Source organism: Vidua chalybeata, chromosome 1 (assembly GCF_026979565.1).
Source record: "Vidua chalybeata isolate OUT-0048 chromosome 1, bVidCha1 merged haplotype, whole genome shotgun sequence".
Classification (NCBI taxonomy): domain Eukaryota; kingdom Metazoa; phylum Chordata; class Aves; order Passeriformes; family Viduidae; genus Vidua; species Vidua chalybeata.
Window position 1 is genome coordinate 20082864 of NC_071530.1, and position 14144 is coordinate 20097007.

A 14144-nucleotide genomic window follows, 5' to 3' on the forward strand; every position below is an offset into this window, starting at 1 on the left:
GGACTTCAAGGCGTCTGTGCAGGGGCTCCCGTTGTGCTTGGTCCCGTTATCAGGGACATAAAAGGAAAGAGGCACTTCTTACATTCCCTACGTGACCCGGAGCAACAGCTCCATGTGTGGATTTTTTGTTCTTTTGGGGAGAAGGGAATGTAGGTGGGTCTAGTAAAATAAATTGCAGGACTTTTTGTTTTGATTAAAGCCATTGTGCAACTACTGCTTGTATTTTCTGTAGTCACATTCCTACAGCTACACTCACAATAAAAGGCAGCTTATTTTTAAAATAAGAGGAAGGCTTGACAAAAGGTTACAGTAAAGAAAGACAAGCTAAGAACATTGATATCAGCCCTATTCCATACATCAGACTGATATAAACCTGTTTAAAACTGCTACAATGATAATTTGTTTTCTCAAGTGCAATGGCAGGGTGATAGAAAAACAATTCAAGGGTAAATGCCAAAACTAACAATGTTTTCTTATAAGAAAAAGGTATTTTTCTGTCTCTTCAGAAAATGCCACATTCATGTTTAAAGCATAAAATACAGTAAAGGAATAGATTGCAGCATTTAAAACATGCAGATGAGCTCCAGAAACTTGAGAGCATTACTATAACTGACTGTAAAGAAGGAACTATTTATCTTAGGAGTCACTGGATAATGTGTAACATATACAGAAAAGAGAGGTACAAGGTCAGCTCCCAGGAGCGCTGGTAGTTTGGAATTGGAAGTATTCTTTATGAGGCCCTCTGCCATCTAACTTCCAAGAAAAAAATACTGTAGCAAATAAATTCTTTCAACCCTTCCTTTTCTCTCTAGTTTTCTGTGTAGGAAAGCAAGATCATTTCATCTTAAGGGTGCCTGAAAACTAAGAATAGATGAAAGGGAGAAACACTGAACAGCTTCTTCCAGAAAAATTCCTTTATCTATAGATTAATGTATTTAAAGTTTCAAAGGAACATTATGATTATCTAGTTAGAGCTGCCTGACTGGCTGTAAAACCTCACCAAGTAATCTCTCCATCAAGCACATAACATCTGCTTGAGTAATTGCACACCTCTTACTGAGGAACCTAGTCCTGATTTAAGGGCTGCAAGTGATGAAGTTCTGCAGTCCTTACTCAGGATTTGACTCAATGAAAACATTGGCATATTATGCTCTCTGCCTGTTAGGTTTGAAGCAACAGAAAGATGTACCTGGCTTTAAAAAGAGATCTGTTTCAAATCTCTATGAACAAACTCTACAGATGTAAAACAAATGAAAAGAGAATGTATCATAAGAACACTTGTGCTGAGTAAGTAATCTTTTGTAAGGACACAAAAACATATTCTATTATTTTTCTTGGAGTTTTTAGAGAACATTGACCAAAACAATTAAGTCGACAGGTGAATCTCTTTGGAGAAGAGATAATAAGAAACTTTTATTTAGTTTTCTGTTTTAATGATCCGTAGGAACAGTTTCCAGCCCTCTGTAAGGCTAGAGGTCTTGATTTACATGTGGTAATACTCCACCTTCAGTATCTTTGTAAAGACACTAGTGTAAAGAGATTTGCAGCAGAGGCACTAACCTTAAGTAGTGAGATAAATTGTCTCTAAGTGCCACAGGAATTCAAGCTTTCATATGCTGATGAGACTTCAGGTGTTCAGGTTTGACACCAGGGCAAAATGGCCATAGAACTACTCACTTATTGACAAACACCAAAAGCCAAAGAGCTCTGTTGCAGAAATAAAGATTAACTGGCTTTCTGATCAATGTATCTGTGCCTGTGGTGGAAGCTGTATAAATATATTTGGTTGTTATATGTGATCAAGATGCCTGATAAGCATACATAGCCAAAAGACAGCCTTTTCTTAATAGATGTGGATACAATACATTCACAGAACATATCTGGATGGGAACCTATGCTCATATGCAACTTTAAAGTACACACTGCCAGAAATTACTTGCCCTCTTTCAGACACATTAATAAATAGTAGACAAACATTCCAGAATACAATAACATTACTAAAACATTATCATATTGATAATTTTGTTTTCCATGGAAGCAAACATTAGGCATACAGAAGCATCCAAACTATGGTAACTCTTCTTTTTGAAATAATGAATGTTTCCAATATTCATTTGCACCACCTGATACAAGAATAGATTTTGCTTACATCCAGTGATGCCCAGCTATTGCTTGAACTGGCTGTCACAGCTGAAGGTCATGAAGTGACTTGGTGCCAATACAAACAGATGAAATACTGAGAAACCACTTTTTAAGAGTATTACCTTAATAAAATAAAGTACAAGCTCCAGGAAAAAAAGTAAACTTTTAAAACAGAAGCATTAGATATGGCTTCTCATTTCACCTTTCAAAGTTACATTAACATAAAAAGCACTTGTAATATTTGCACACCTAAATAAAAGAAGGAAGACTGTACTTTGGACCTTAAAGAGAGCTCAGTTCACTCCCCTGTCAGATAGAGACTTCCTGTGTTACCCTGGATAAATTGTTTGGGACAAGGTTTCTGAAGGCATGTCTAGAAATTTCTCTAGATTTGCATTGGGGTATTTGCTACAGCTTCTCGTAACTAACAGGCACTGGAAATGAATGCATATCCACTTGTAAAATTATCTCTAAGTTTGGTTTTCTTTCCCTGAGGGTTAGTCAGTGGTTGGTTAAGGCTGACAAGCCCATGAGTGTGGGCTATCATAAACAGTGCAATTCAGTATTTTTTTTCACTTTGTATTTTGATAAGTTAGTATGGTGCCCATGAAGCTTTTGAGAACTATCAGGTCTGACAATCTGCTGTAGGAGAATAGACTCTGTTCCCCTCTGTAATATGAGAATAATTTACCTTCACTAGGAGCTTTCAAATAAACACAGGACACATTGTGAGACAGTCATGTTGTGTCATAATGTAGAGATATTTCAAGACAGAGTTTCGATAAAGAAAACTTCCAGTTGCTTCATAAAGAATATATGTCTGTTCTGTAACTTGCTCTCCCTATTTCCACAGCTCATCAGAGGAAAAAGAAAGAACATAATTTAGTTCTCATACAAAAGTATAAATAAGGTAGGGGAGAAGTCCTTGCACCAGAAATTGAGATAATGTAAAGAGCTGAAATCACACAGTTGAGTGTGGCTCAATACCTCCTGGAAGCTGCTCAGCATATCAGAATCAGGGCAGAATTTGTATATTTGTTTCAGACCCAGTTCTGCAAAACTAAATTAATCATCTCAACTTATGCAGAATTAACTTGAAATCAAGAGGACTAATTACACAAAAAATCACTCAGGATGGGAGGAGTTGCAGTGAGGCTACATGCACTCTAGACAATTGAAAAAGCTCTTTCCACAATGCACATCACATAACTATGATTAAGCTAATTGCTGACAGGAAGGCAAGTGATTATTGAATGGATGTCTCAGAAGCAACAAGAAATATCTTCATTTGAGGAGCCTGGAAGGAATATCAGGGTAAAGCAATTTAAACATATTTTTTATAATGCTTCATAAGCAGCTGCTATAAGCAACCACCAGAGGTGAGATAATACAAAAGGTGGTTGGTTACTCCAGTGCTTGACTGTCACAGGTTCCATCACACATATGAGAAATTGTATTATAGTCCAAAAAGAGTATTCCCAAATTTCTGTATCCTAAACTTCAACATATACACTTGTCATTTTTTTCCTGCCACAGTGGACCAGTAAGATGCAACTGATAAGAATCTTTATGTTGACAAAGTAGAAAGTGCAGACTTTATGAGATGGCTTTATGCCATTTAGCAGTTTAGCTTTGCTATGTTTTTTAGATTTAAAGAAATAATTCTTTGTACTAGAAGGCAAAAAACATTCCATATTCAAATTATTCAGCTATGGTTAGTCCACTTTAATTATTGCATATAAAAGTGTTTTATTCTTTTCCTCAATCAGACTGGCAGAGATCACTTAGAGCATTCAACTAGAACAGTCTCAATAAAAACTAATTAAAAGCTCCTGTGAGTTTGAGCATGGCATCTGGTAAACTCAGTAACAAATAAAACATAATTCTAAACATTTATGTTTACAAAAAATAATTACAAAAATCTGAACAATAAGTTAATAAAGTAAAATAGTTATCTACTGTTCAGATATAAAATCCCAGCAACTTAATTTACATATTACTATGGCAGACATAACAAAATTGTGAATAATGCTATCCACTGTCACAAGTGGTACTTCGAGATTTCCAACAGAAAACTTATATTTTAATTTTCTGTTCAAATACAGCCAAAAGTAAGAGGCAAAGCCAGCCTAATAGTAATCCAAGGTTCTGTAGGAGAAACATCAACCAGGGTCGCCGTGTCTGAATATGAGTCATTTCAGGAAGCTAAAAAAAGAATAAGACAGCAGAATGAGAGCCAGATACATTCATCTGTGGGAAAAAAAAAAAAGTTATGGGAAAACAACTTCATTAAACTTCATTAAAAAAAAGCAATTTTCAAAATGCTGAGCTTCTGACTATAGTTATTAATGTGTAGCATTTTCTGCACATTTTGACAAAGCTGATCTTGACAGTGAAATATTTAAATTAATCAAATTCTACCCACTTTGGTTATTTTCCTAGTACTGACAAGAATTATAAACAAGATTCTGAAATTTGTTAACGTCTCAATATTTAGTAGTAATTTTATACAGCTGTCTGTAAAGAAATGCTTATTTAGTAAAATTAGTGATTTCCTTTTGTGGGAATAAACTAGTTGGAGTATTTTTTGTTTCAGTACTATATATAGGGTCAATCATGCTTTTTCTGAAATAACTGGCAACACTTCTATTTACTTGGGCTTTAGGAAATGTACAAGTAGAAAACAGGACTTTTAAAATATGCTTGAAAAAAACATATTTAGTATTTTTCTCTGTGAGTTTTAAATCACGTAATGCAGCAACACTTGTTTATAATCATAATAAAAGCTACTTGCATTGACCTTTCACTCTCACAGTGTATTTTATCAAAGGTTTAAACTAAATATGTGCCTAAACAGAGCTTGCAGAAATGATGCCTCAGGCTCAAATTGTCTTAATATTTCTGCTTTATTCAGGGCAATCACTGATGATTGCTAATACTGTCACATCAACTCTGCAAATAAATATAGAGCAATAGTCTGGTGCTGACCTCTGGTTTTGGTTGTGTGGTTTTTTTCTGTGCTTGAATAAAACTACTGAGTTCCTGTGCACTTTGGAGGCTTTTCACAGTAGCTGTAACAGGAGTAGCCACTGGGAGACAGTGGAATGGTGCTGACCAAGGAGGTTAACAGGAGTATTTGCTATGCTTGTCCTTCCCTCTGTCAGAGGGGGGTCTCTGGGGCTGCTGCTTGTGCATTCTTCTTTCTCTAAAAGTTGGCCTGGGCCCAAAAAAAAAACTGTGCTGAAAAATCTGCCTCCACTTTAAAGTTTTTCTTGAAAAAAACCAGGGAAACCCAAATGCCCTGGATCTTCATTACAACACGGCAGTGGTTTAAATTACAGTACAGAAACGTATGTAGTTAGATTTGATCAGTGTTTAAAGATAATTATAAATTTTTAATCTAAAGCAAGTATAAACAACTCAAAGTTCTTATGTAAATCAAAATCTGAGCTGACAGTTTTAAGTGCTCAGAGCACACAGTTTTTCGTGTATATAAGTACAAACTGTTACTTAAGACCTAGCCTGAATCCAGGGTTCCAGTCGAGATATTTAATCTTTCTTATTTATCCTTATAATCAGTCTATTTTTCCCTCTTCCCCAGTGCCTGAGTGAAAAGTTTTCCAAACAGGATGATTTTCTCCTCCCACTGCAAAATTGAATTTTCATTTTTGTCAGTGACAATTTAGGAGCTACACACATGCACAGTAGGTTCCTAAGAGAGTTTTCCAAAGGAATTCTTAGCAAGTAGTACCCTTTCCACATCCAATGCTGATGTCTGCTCCCTCCATCTCACCTACATGCATGTAATCAACACACAAACCAATCTCTATAGCCACACCTAGTGTGACGTCCCTGCTTATCTGTTAGAACACATGTTGCTGTCACAACATCAACTATGGTCACCCAACTCTCTCTGAACAAAAAAGCCTGTGGTAGAACAGAGAGAATCTTCTCGTTTAAGAAGCGTAAACCTATTTAACTGGCAGATGAAAACCACTTCTGAAATTAAGGGAACATAGCACCACATCCAAGCTGTTGGAAGCTATCACACTTGCTAATGCTTCAAGTCTGTCAGCGGCAAAAGAGGTACTGCTAATCAAGGTGCTACTGTTCTACTCCAGCTCATGTTATCATGAGTGCACAAAATATAAGAAGAAATAGGAAGCAGCACGCTAAAAGAAGGCATGAGAGGCTCTCAAGCATGTACTGGCTAAAAAAGAGTTCTTACCAAGCTGGGCACATATGGCATGGCTGCTGCAGTGCAACAGTCCAGCAAATTACTTTAGAAACTACCCCCTTATCTTCAAAATTGGAAACATTTTTTTAAATTAATCAGAGTAAACTCCAGTTTTGTATGATTTCTTGGTGAAAAATGATGGATATAAGTGATTTTATCTTTTGTCCCTTATTCAGTTTCTGAAATTATTAGTCTACCCAGCTTGCTAATGGAGTTACAATGCCATTTGTATAACTGAAAAACCTTTAATTAACCACAGAAGTAGATTTGTGCTACTTTGTCTATGGTGGCAGTCTCACAGTGCTGTTCTGTCAACAAACCTCTACTCACACCCCTCAATATTCCTCAGTGCAGAAACCAGTGAGGCTGTTCAGTTTTATTTAACTGCTATTCTGACAAGCACATGAATATCAGAAAGCCCATAAAACAAGTACTGAAATTAACAGTCAAACTTTGTGTACTGTTAAGTGTATGTACACTATTGGCAGGAGCCCTGATGACTGTTCTTTGTAGATGAGAGTGCAGCAGAGAATAGAACTTATTTCTATGCAGAAAGTAGAAAAATACAAAAAGAATGGCTCATTTTTCTCTTGAAATGTATAATTTTATCTTGAGATGTACTATACAAACACAAAACTTTTCAGATCTATAGATGCCTGCAGTGCTACATATATATTTTTTAAATAAAAGAATCCCATCATATTTGACACTGACAAACAGGTGAGCCACCCAATGCCAGTTCTTTTCATAAAATGCAGAGAAAGGCTGATAAGAGTCTTATTAATAAAAGACATTGAGAGAAATAAGATCCTCCCCTCTCTCTCCCTTCTTTTTTCCCTTCACATCAAGACTAAGATTATGATGACAAGCTGAGAACAAGGCAAAACATGTCCCTATCTCTGCCTGGAACTATATTTTCTCTTGAGATTTACAGCTGGCACATTGCTTTGAAGACTCAGGGAAAAACATGGTATTGTTCTAGGAGCTTGTGGATCCTTGATGGATGCTGATCCTACACTGAAGGAAAAACATGTGTACATCGTTCTTAGCCCCATTTAGTAGAACCATGCCTAGACAGTAGGCACCCTCACTTCCAAATTTCTCTGTCAGAACAAACTGCAACTTGGTACACAGTGTTCTTCTCTGTTATTTACTACCTCAGTCAGGACTGTTGACACATCCACAATCCTCTGGCCGTTCCCTCTTAAGCTCTTAGGTGAACTTTATGTTCATTTTACTTTAGTTAACAACAGCAAAAATAGACTAAAATACTACCAAGGTCTAAGATTAATTACTATAAGTAGAATTTTAAATAGGTTATAATACTGGAATGGCATATCAAGTTTAAAGTATGATGCCTGAACGTGGTAAAGAGCATCTCAGGCATGAAGTGGTAATGAACACAAGGGAGAGACAGACAGCCTTGGGAAAAAAACAAAGTAATAATTTATGAAAAGACTTCTTTTTTTCTCCTCTTGATCTGTTCACTCAAAACATTCCATCTTTGTGGAGGAGCTTGCAACGAACTTTACATCAACACATGATGGTTAAAGACCCATGTGATAAAGCTGGGCAGGCATTTAAGTTCTGCCTTGCTACAAGTGTAACAGTTATCCATCTCTTCAATAAATTATGTGGCCTGAGGCACCAGCATGAGCTATGATTGCTCCACATTTTTGCTCAGACCTTCCTCTTACCTCATATCTTCACACTTTAGTCTTCTATAGACAGAGCATTGCTATTGAACTGGGAGTATGAAAAATATTGGGCAACTATTAAAAAGTTAAGGTAATCTGAAGGCTTTTTTATTACTTAAGATCCAATTGAAACCTCCCTAGGACAAAAAGGACGTGTTCAGGATAAGCATCTTACATTTTAGTTTGAAAAAGAAAGTTTGCATTGAAATGAGTGAAAAATATATAAAGAAAAGGGCAGAAAAAGAAAAATATAACCAGTTTTTTCAAGATCTTAAAACCCCTGAAGATTCAAGTATATGTTTTATTAAATAACTAAAAATACATTGTTTAAAAGTCTTTAAAATATTTTAATACTCTAAAAGTCCATTATGCCATCTCTTATTTTAATCTCTTAATGGTCTTTGTTTCCCCTTTTCATTGTAATGACACCTGGCATGAGAGTGACAGAGCAGAAAAACAGATTACTTTTCTAACCACTGTACACACACAGGGCAGACAACATGCTCTTTCCAACAAGCTCTTTTTGTCTCCAAGTTCATCCCCCTGCATTTGTCTGACACTCATCTATGATGTGGCTATGCTATAAAGAAAATATAAAAATAGACTGAAGTTCTCACCATTTCTGCTAAAGATAAATACAAGAACATTCCAGCTGTAATAGTAAAGATCCAGTTTTGAATGGATGGGTCAGTCGATAGAGAAAGGCCAATATAAAGTCCTAAGAATGCTGTTAGTGCACTTATAAAATTCATCAAAATTGCAATCTTCGTTGGGAGCCCTGTACTTAGCAGCACAGCAAAATCTCCTGCATAGAGAAGAAGAACATTTATTATTTAGCTGAAAAATGTATTTTAAGACTCTTGGTAATAAAATATGAAGGAAAATAATTAAAATATGCACAAAGATAATGAATGATGGAGACCTGCCTTTAGGATTCTGTAGAATTAGTTATAAGCTTGTCCTGTGTGAAAGAAAAATCTCAAAACAACAAAGTCATATTGACTTGTACTTGTTTAGCTGTTCCTAAAGATAGCATACAGTATTGAGGAGTGGCTTTCTGTTAGTTCTCTATGTTCCGTGACATTTCCAGCTTGGATACATACAAAAGTGAAGTCACATGGTTTCCCAGAGTTTCTAAATCTTCCTCCACTGGGAACTTGCCAGTTCAAATCATATATTTGGAACATAGTCTTTGAGTGTTTTACAGGTGCTGCAAGTCAGAGTAATCTATGACAGTCTGATTGAGTTTAATCCCACTGATTTCAGTCCTAATCAGTTGGAGTAAGTTGTACATCAGAATCCCATCACACATTTTTCTTCTAAAATGAAAGATTTCATAACAGGCCAAAACTAGAAGATTTGAAAAATTTTGCTCCATGACTGTAAAAATGTCACTTTGACACTGGGGCACTACTGCCCCAGAATTAAGGTGTCTTTGGAGGTAACTTTCAAGTATTTAAATTTGCTTCACTCTGCAAACAAGAGTTACCAGTTTTACAGCAATCCTCCATCCCACCTTTTTGTTTGGAGGAGTTTTCTACACAGCACATGAAATCTTCAGTCATTTAATGATAGAAATGAGAACCTGAAGTTCTCAAATCAAACTTCCCAATTCATAAACATTCACCAACACAATGTCAGGAGCAGCTTCAGCCATGCTGGAAGTTTTACCAGAAAAAGTCAATCAAGGGCAGTATACAACAGAACAATCCTCCTGTCCTGTCCAATAGTAAAATAGGTCATACAACTTTTATTATCTTATTGTTCTTGATAAGCAGCAGGAATGAGGGTAGCAAGAGGAATACTTGATTAAATAGCTCTGCTGCATATGGAAATTCTTGGATAGCCCATTGTGTCAGGCATGGCCATTAGACACACCTGGGTCCTGCTTACAGTTTATTCTTTTTTTGTGTCTGTACACATAAGAATAACAGGTCACATCTGACCTGATGTCATTTGCATCTGGAGAAGGTCAAATGGGAAGGCATCCAGTAATGAGTGCAGAAGCCTCCTCTGGTTTTTGTGAAGAGCAAAGAAAGTATCAGTCTCACACTGTAATGCTGTAATTCATGATACTATAAGCAAGAAATACCACAAATGTCATACAGGAAAGAACTTTTTGGGAAACCTGGAAAGGCAAAGTCAAACAGGGAAAATGCACACATATATTTCTTACCCATTTCATGGGGAATTTCATGGCATAAAATAGCAACAGTCGTTGTCACACCTGTTTCTGTTGAGGATGAGAATGCTGCTCCTATTACCAAGCCATCAGCAAAATTGTGAAGACTGTCACCCACCAGAACCATTATTGCTAACAAGCTGATTTTTTTATCTAGAAAAAGAAAAACAAACAGATAAAAATCCCAGTATTAATCCAAACAGATATTGCCAGTTTTGTTATGTTACAGAAGATTTGGGGTTTTTGGTGACTTTACATATAACATTACAAAAAGTCATAATAATCAAAGGGAAATAGTGTTTATCTGATTTGTCCTTGTTATTACACTTCCTTCAATACATTTGAAACAAAAAAAGTAGGTCCCAGAACAATTCAAAATGCTATGTAAATACCAAGAAATAACTTCCTTATTCTTACTAGGTCAGCTATTAGACAAAAAATTAGGTTTGTGTCCCATCTCATGAAGCATCCTAAGGCTCTTTATTAATCTTTCTTTATTTGATAAATTTCACACGTTTTCTAGTTGTTATTTGGAATTCTTCCACCACTGCTCACAGAATTGCAGAGCTTTAGTGAAGATGAATATTTGGTCTCACACAGCTGATTGTTTAATTCTGTAAAGCTTGATACTACAGAGTAGTATTTGCAGGGTCTGTTTTTTTTATGCAATTGTATTACAGTGAAAGATAGAAATGAAAGACAACAAGCCTCAGAGTATCACTTATAGTACAGGGTTACAGCATGCTGATATCCAACATTTGTTCCAATCAATTAATGGCTGTTATGCTCATAGTGTCCTATCTGGAGCACTACTCATGGGTGTAGATAGCTGTTTGTCTTTCCCATGCTGCTCTGTGACCTTGTTTTAGAGTGGAACTGTATACTGGCTGTTCATGGCATCACGTCATCTGACATGAGTGGAAAGGTGCTACTAGTGATGCAAGTACTGAAATCAAACTAGAGAATTAGGGACAGTCTCTCTGCCCAGCCGTTAACAGAGACAGCTGGGTGGAATGCTGAACACATTCCCAGGGAGGCAGTTTATCTCTTCAAGAAGCAGTAAGGCTCCATATAGGTTCAATGTCTAAACTTAGCAACACACAATTGGCTGTCCCATCCTGTATGTTTTTTCATTCATTTAATCCACAGTCTTACAGTCAGAGCTGCCTAATGTCTGTCAAGAAACTCATCCAGCTTCCCTCTACACAGAATGGACAGAACACTTTGAAAAGGATTTGTTTCATGCCTGAAGGAGCAGGGTCATGATTTGGGCCTTAAATATGTATTTTTCGGATTTTTGGTGACCCCACATAGACATAATATGACAGACTAAGGAGCAAACATCAAGCTGCACCGATCTGTCTGAATACAGTTATTACCAGGTCTCACTCCAGTAATATTTCTCTGAGATGACCATTTTACAGTGATGGGTGAGATATTTTTCTCACAGAAACTGGCTAGAACTGAAGTCGTCAGACTATTATAAAAAACACACAGAGCACATAAAAGCCTAACAACTGTATTCAGAAAATCCTCCCTGGTTGTCTGGGAGCTCTGTGGGTTCAGAAAAATTGGCAGGCATGTTAGATTTTGCTGCCAGCTTACAGAGCTGGACGTGGATGTCCCCAGTTTGCACAGTACTTTCTAAACACTATGGGCAGTTTATAATCAATAGTGCAGAGCATGAATTACATAGAAATAATAGATTGCTGCCTTACATTAAGTTTGTGATTTGTAATAAGCACTGGCAAGGATGAATTCATGGCCTGCCCTGAGGTCTTATTAGTCTGTTTTGTTCAAGTATCTTATTGCTGGAGATGATACACCATGATTACTGGAACTCATTCCAGGGTGTTTTAGCATAACACAGGGATCAGGTTAACATTGTGGAGCAATTACAGATATAAGCTTTGTGAACTTACTTGACAGAAAGTTAAGAAGATACATGTATAAACAAATCTGAATGTTTATCTTACTTTACTTTCAGCCTATTTTAAAGCAACTTTGTTGCTGGCAATTATCTCGCTGCATTATATTCCAACACAAACTATTAACTATTAACTTAGTACCTTAACTCTTTCTACAAAGCCTCCTCTTCTCCAACAATCTTACTTTTTTTCTTTGCTTAAGTAGGAAATCAGAACTCATAGCAAATTCTATTCTATAATTTTCATAAAACTAATGGGTAGAGGACTCAGTCATATAATACACTTTTAAAGTTTAGAATAAGAGTTTAAAGCAAGCATTTATCCATAAATAGATTTTTCCAGTGTTTCCATGACTAACACAGAAAAAGTATTTCTAGTCAATGTGAAGTACAACAAATATAAAATGCTACTGTTTGGTCTTCTCTGATATTGATAGAACAAGTATGGATAAATGCTGAGAGGGCCAGTCAGACATCTTTTTATTTCGAAAGTTTCTTGCTTTCTCAGTTAGTCCCTGACTATCTATGGTGATTGACTCTTTTTGCATTCCTACTTGACAGGCATTTACAATTAAGCTTTGCAGTTCTGGAGTTGTCAGGCTTCTCTCTTAGGCCTGCAGATTCCATTAAGTTTTGGGGAAGAAACACCTCACTCAGTATCAAGGTACCCAGGTATGTTTATGCTCTTAGCTATTTAAAATAACTGTAATGAAACAAACTTTTGTAATTATGTATTCCCAAAAAAAAAAAACCAAAATAACCTCCCACCCTTCCCTACTAAGGTTTCATTTATGGAGGTAAGACTGAGGTATGAGGAAAAATAAAACTAAACAAAGATTACTGAGAAGCAATCCCAAATTTAGTAACTTGGAACAAATAACATTGAGATCACTAGAAATTTGTTGGTGCTTAGCAGATGATGATTGAACTAAACAGAAATATCTAGAGATGAACTATGTAGTCATGTTCAAACTGGCACCGGATTGTGTACTACTGGAGAGGTGAAAGAGAAGAAATTAAAATCCAGATTTCTAATGCTTCAGAAATAGAAATGAAGTCCACAAGAACAGAAGAGAACATTAAGAACCTAGAAGAAGATAATGACACAATTAAATAAACCAAACTGATGACCAGAGATCACAAAATAAAGGGGAGTAAATTATAGTAAATAAACTGATTTCAATTAAAATATTATTCCCTCAGTTGAATGACTGCAACTGTACTGAATTTAACAAGGTCACAAAGTACAGTTAAAGGCAAAATTTGGTTTATACTCTATTTTCATATTTTTACTAAGCAGCAAAAAAACACAGAAGACCGGAGTCACCTAAATTCTTAGAAGCAAACAGATTACTCTAAAACTGAGAGCCATCATGAGGCTATAAGTCCATACCTGTGATGAATCATTACTGGTTAAAAGAGTCTATTGCTTTACTGTGTAAGTGAAGAAGGATGCAGAATTATATTAGCACAGCAAGCCTACAAAAAATGTTTCACCACTTTCAGAAATAAAAGCCTGAGCTAAGTTTAAAATTATAAAAATATGTTTTGTATTCATTTTTGACTATTTCCCTTTAAGCAAAGACTTTAGGAAAATAGATTCCAACAGTGAGACAGCAAATACTAAAGCAAGGACAGTGTGAGATTAATGAACTTCACAATTACAGGGTTGGCAGCTGAGAAAGTCTTTAAGCAGAGATTAAATTATGTAGCCAGGCGCCATCAGATGTGATGATGTGTCACACTGCAAACACAGAGCTAGGCCAGCTGCACTCTTTCAATTCCATCTTAGGTCTGAAGGATTTTCCTGTCTTATCTAGTCTTTTTATTGATACTAACTTTTTTTGCTGATCACCTTGCTCTCTGGAGGAACTTCAGCAGGTTCAGAATCTTCCGGGCTTCTCTAGTTAAAAGCAAAGATAATGGGTCAGTGTTAAGGGTGTCTTCCAGCTGCTGCCA

General features: G+C 36.3%; 1 protein-coding gene across 4 annotated transcripts in view; it reads right to left on the reverse strand.

The window, feature by feature from the left end:
* Positions 1-3837: 3837 nt before the first annotated feature.
* SLC39A12 (solute carrier family 39 member 12) overlaps positions 3838-14144 on the reverse strand; it is a 33567-nt gene continuing 23260 nt past the window's right edge. For 3 of the 4 annotated variants that reach the window (XM_053965901.1, XM_053965882.1, XM_053965910.1), the window contains 4 exons: positions 14025-14088; positions 10253-10411; positions 8694-8881; positions 3838-4347 (listed from right to left, as the gene is read on the reverse strand). In XM_053965901.1, coding sequence (XP_053821876.1) covers positions 4219-4347; positions 8694-8881; positions 10253-10411; positions 14025-14088 — 540 coding nt within the window. In that variant the 3' untranslated portion in view covers positions 3838-4218. The remainder of the gene's footprint in view (positions 4348-8693; positions 8882-10252; positions 10412-14024; positions 14089-14144) is intronic. The other variant, XM_053965892.1, reaches the window with a different exon arrangement.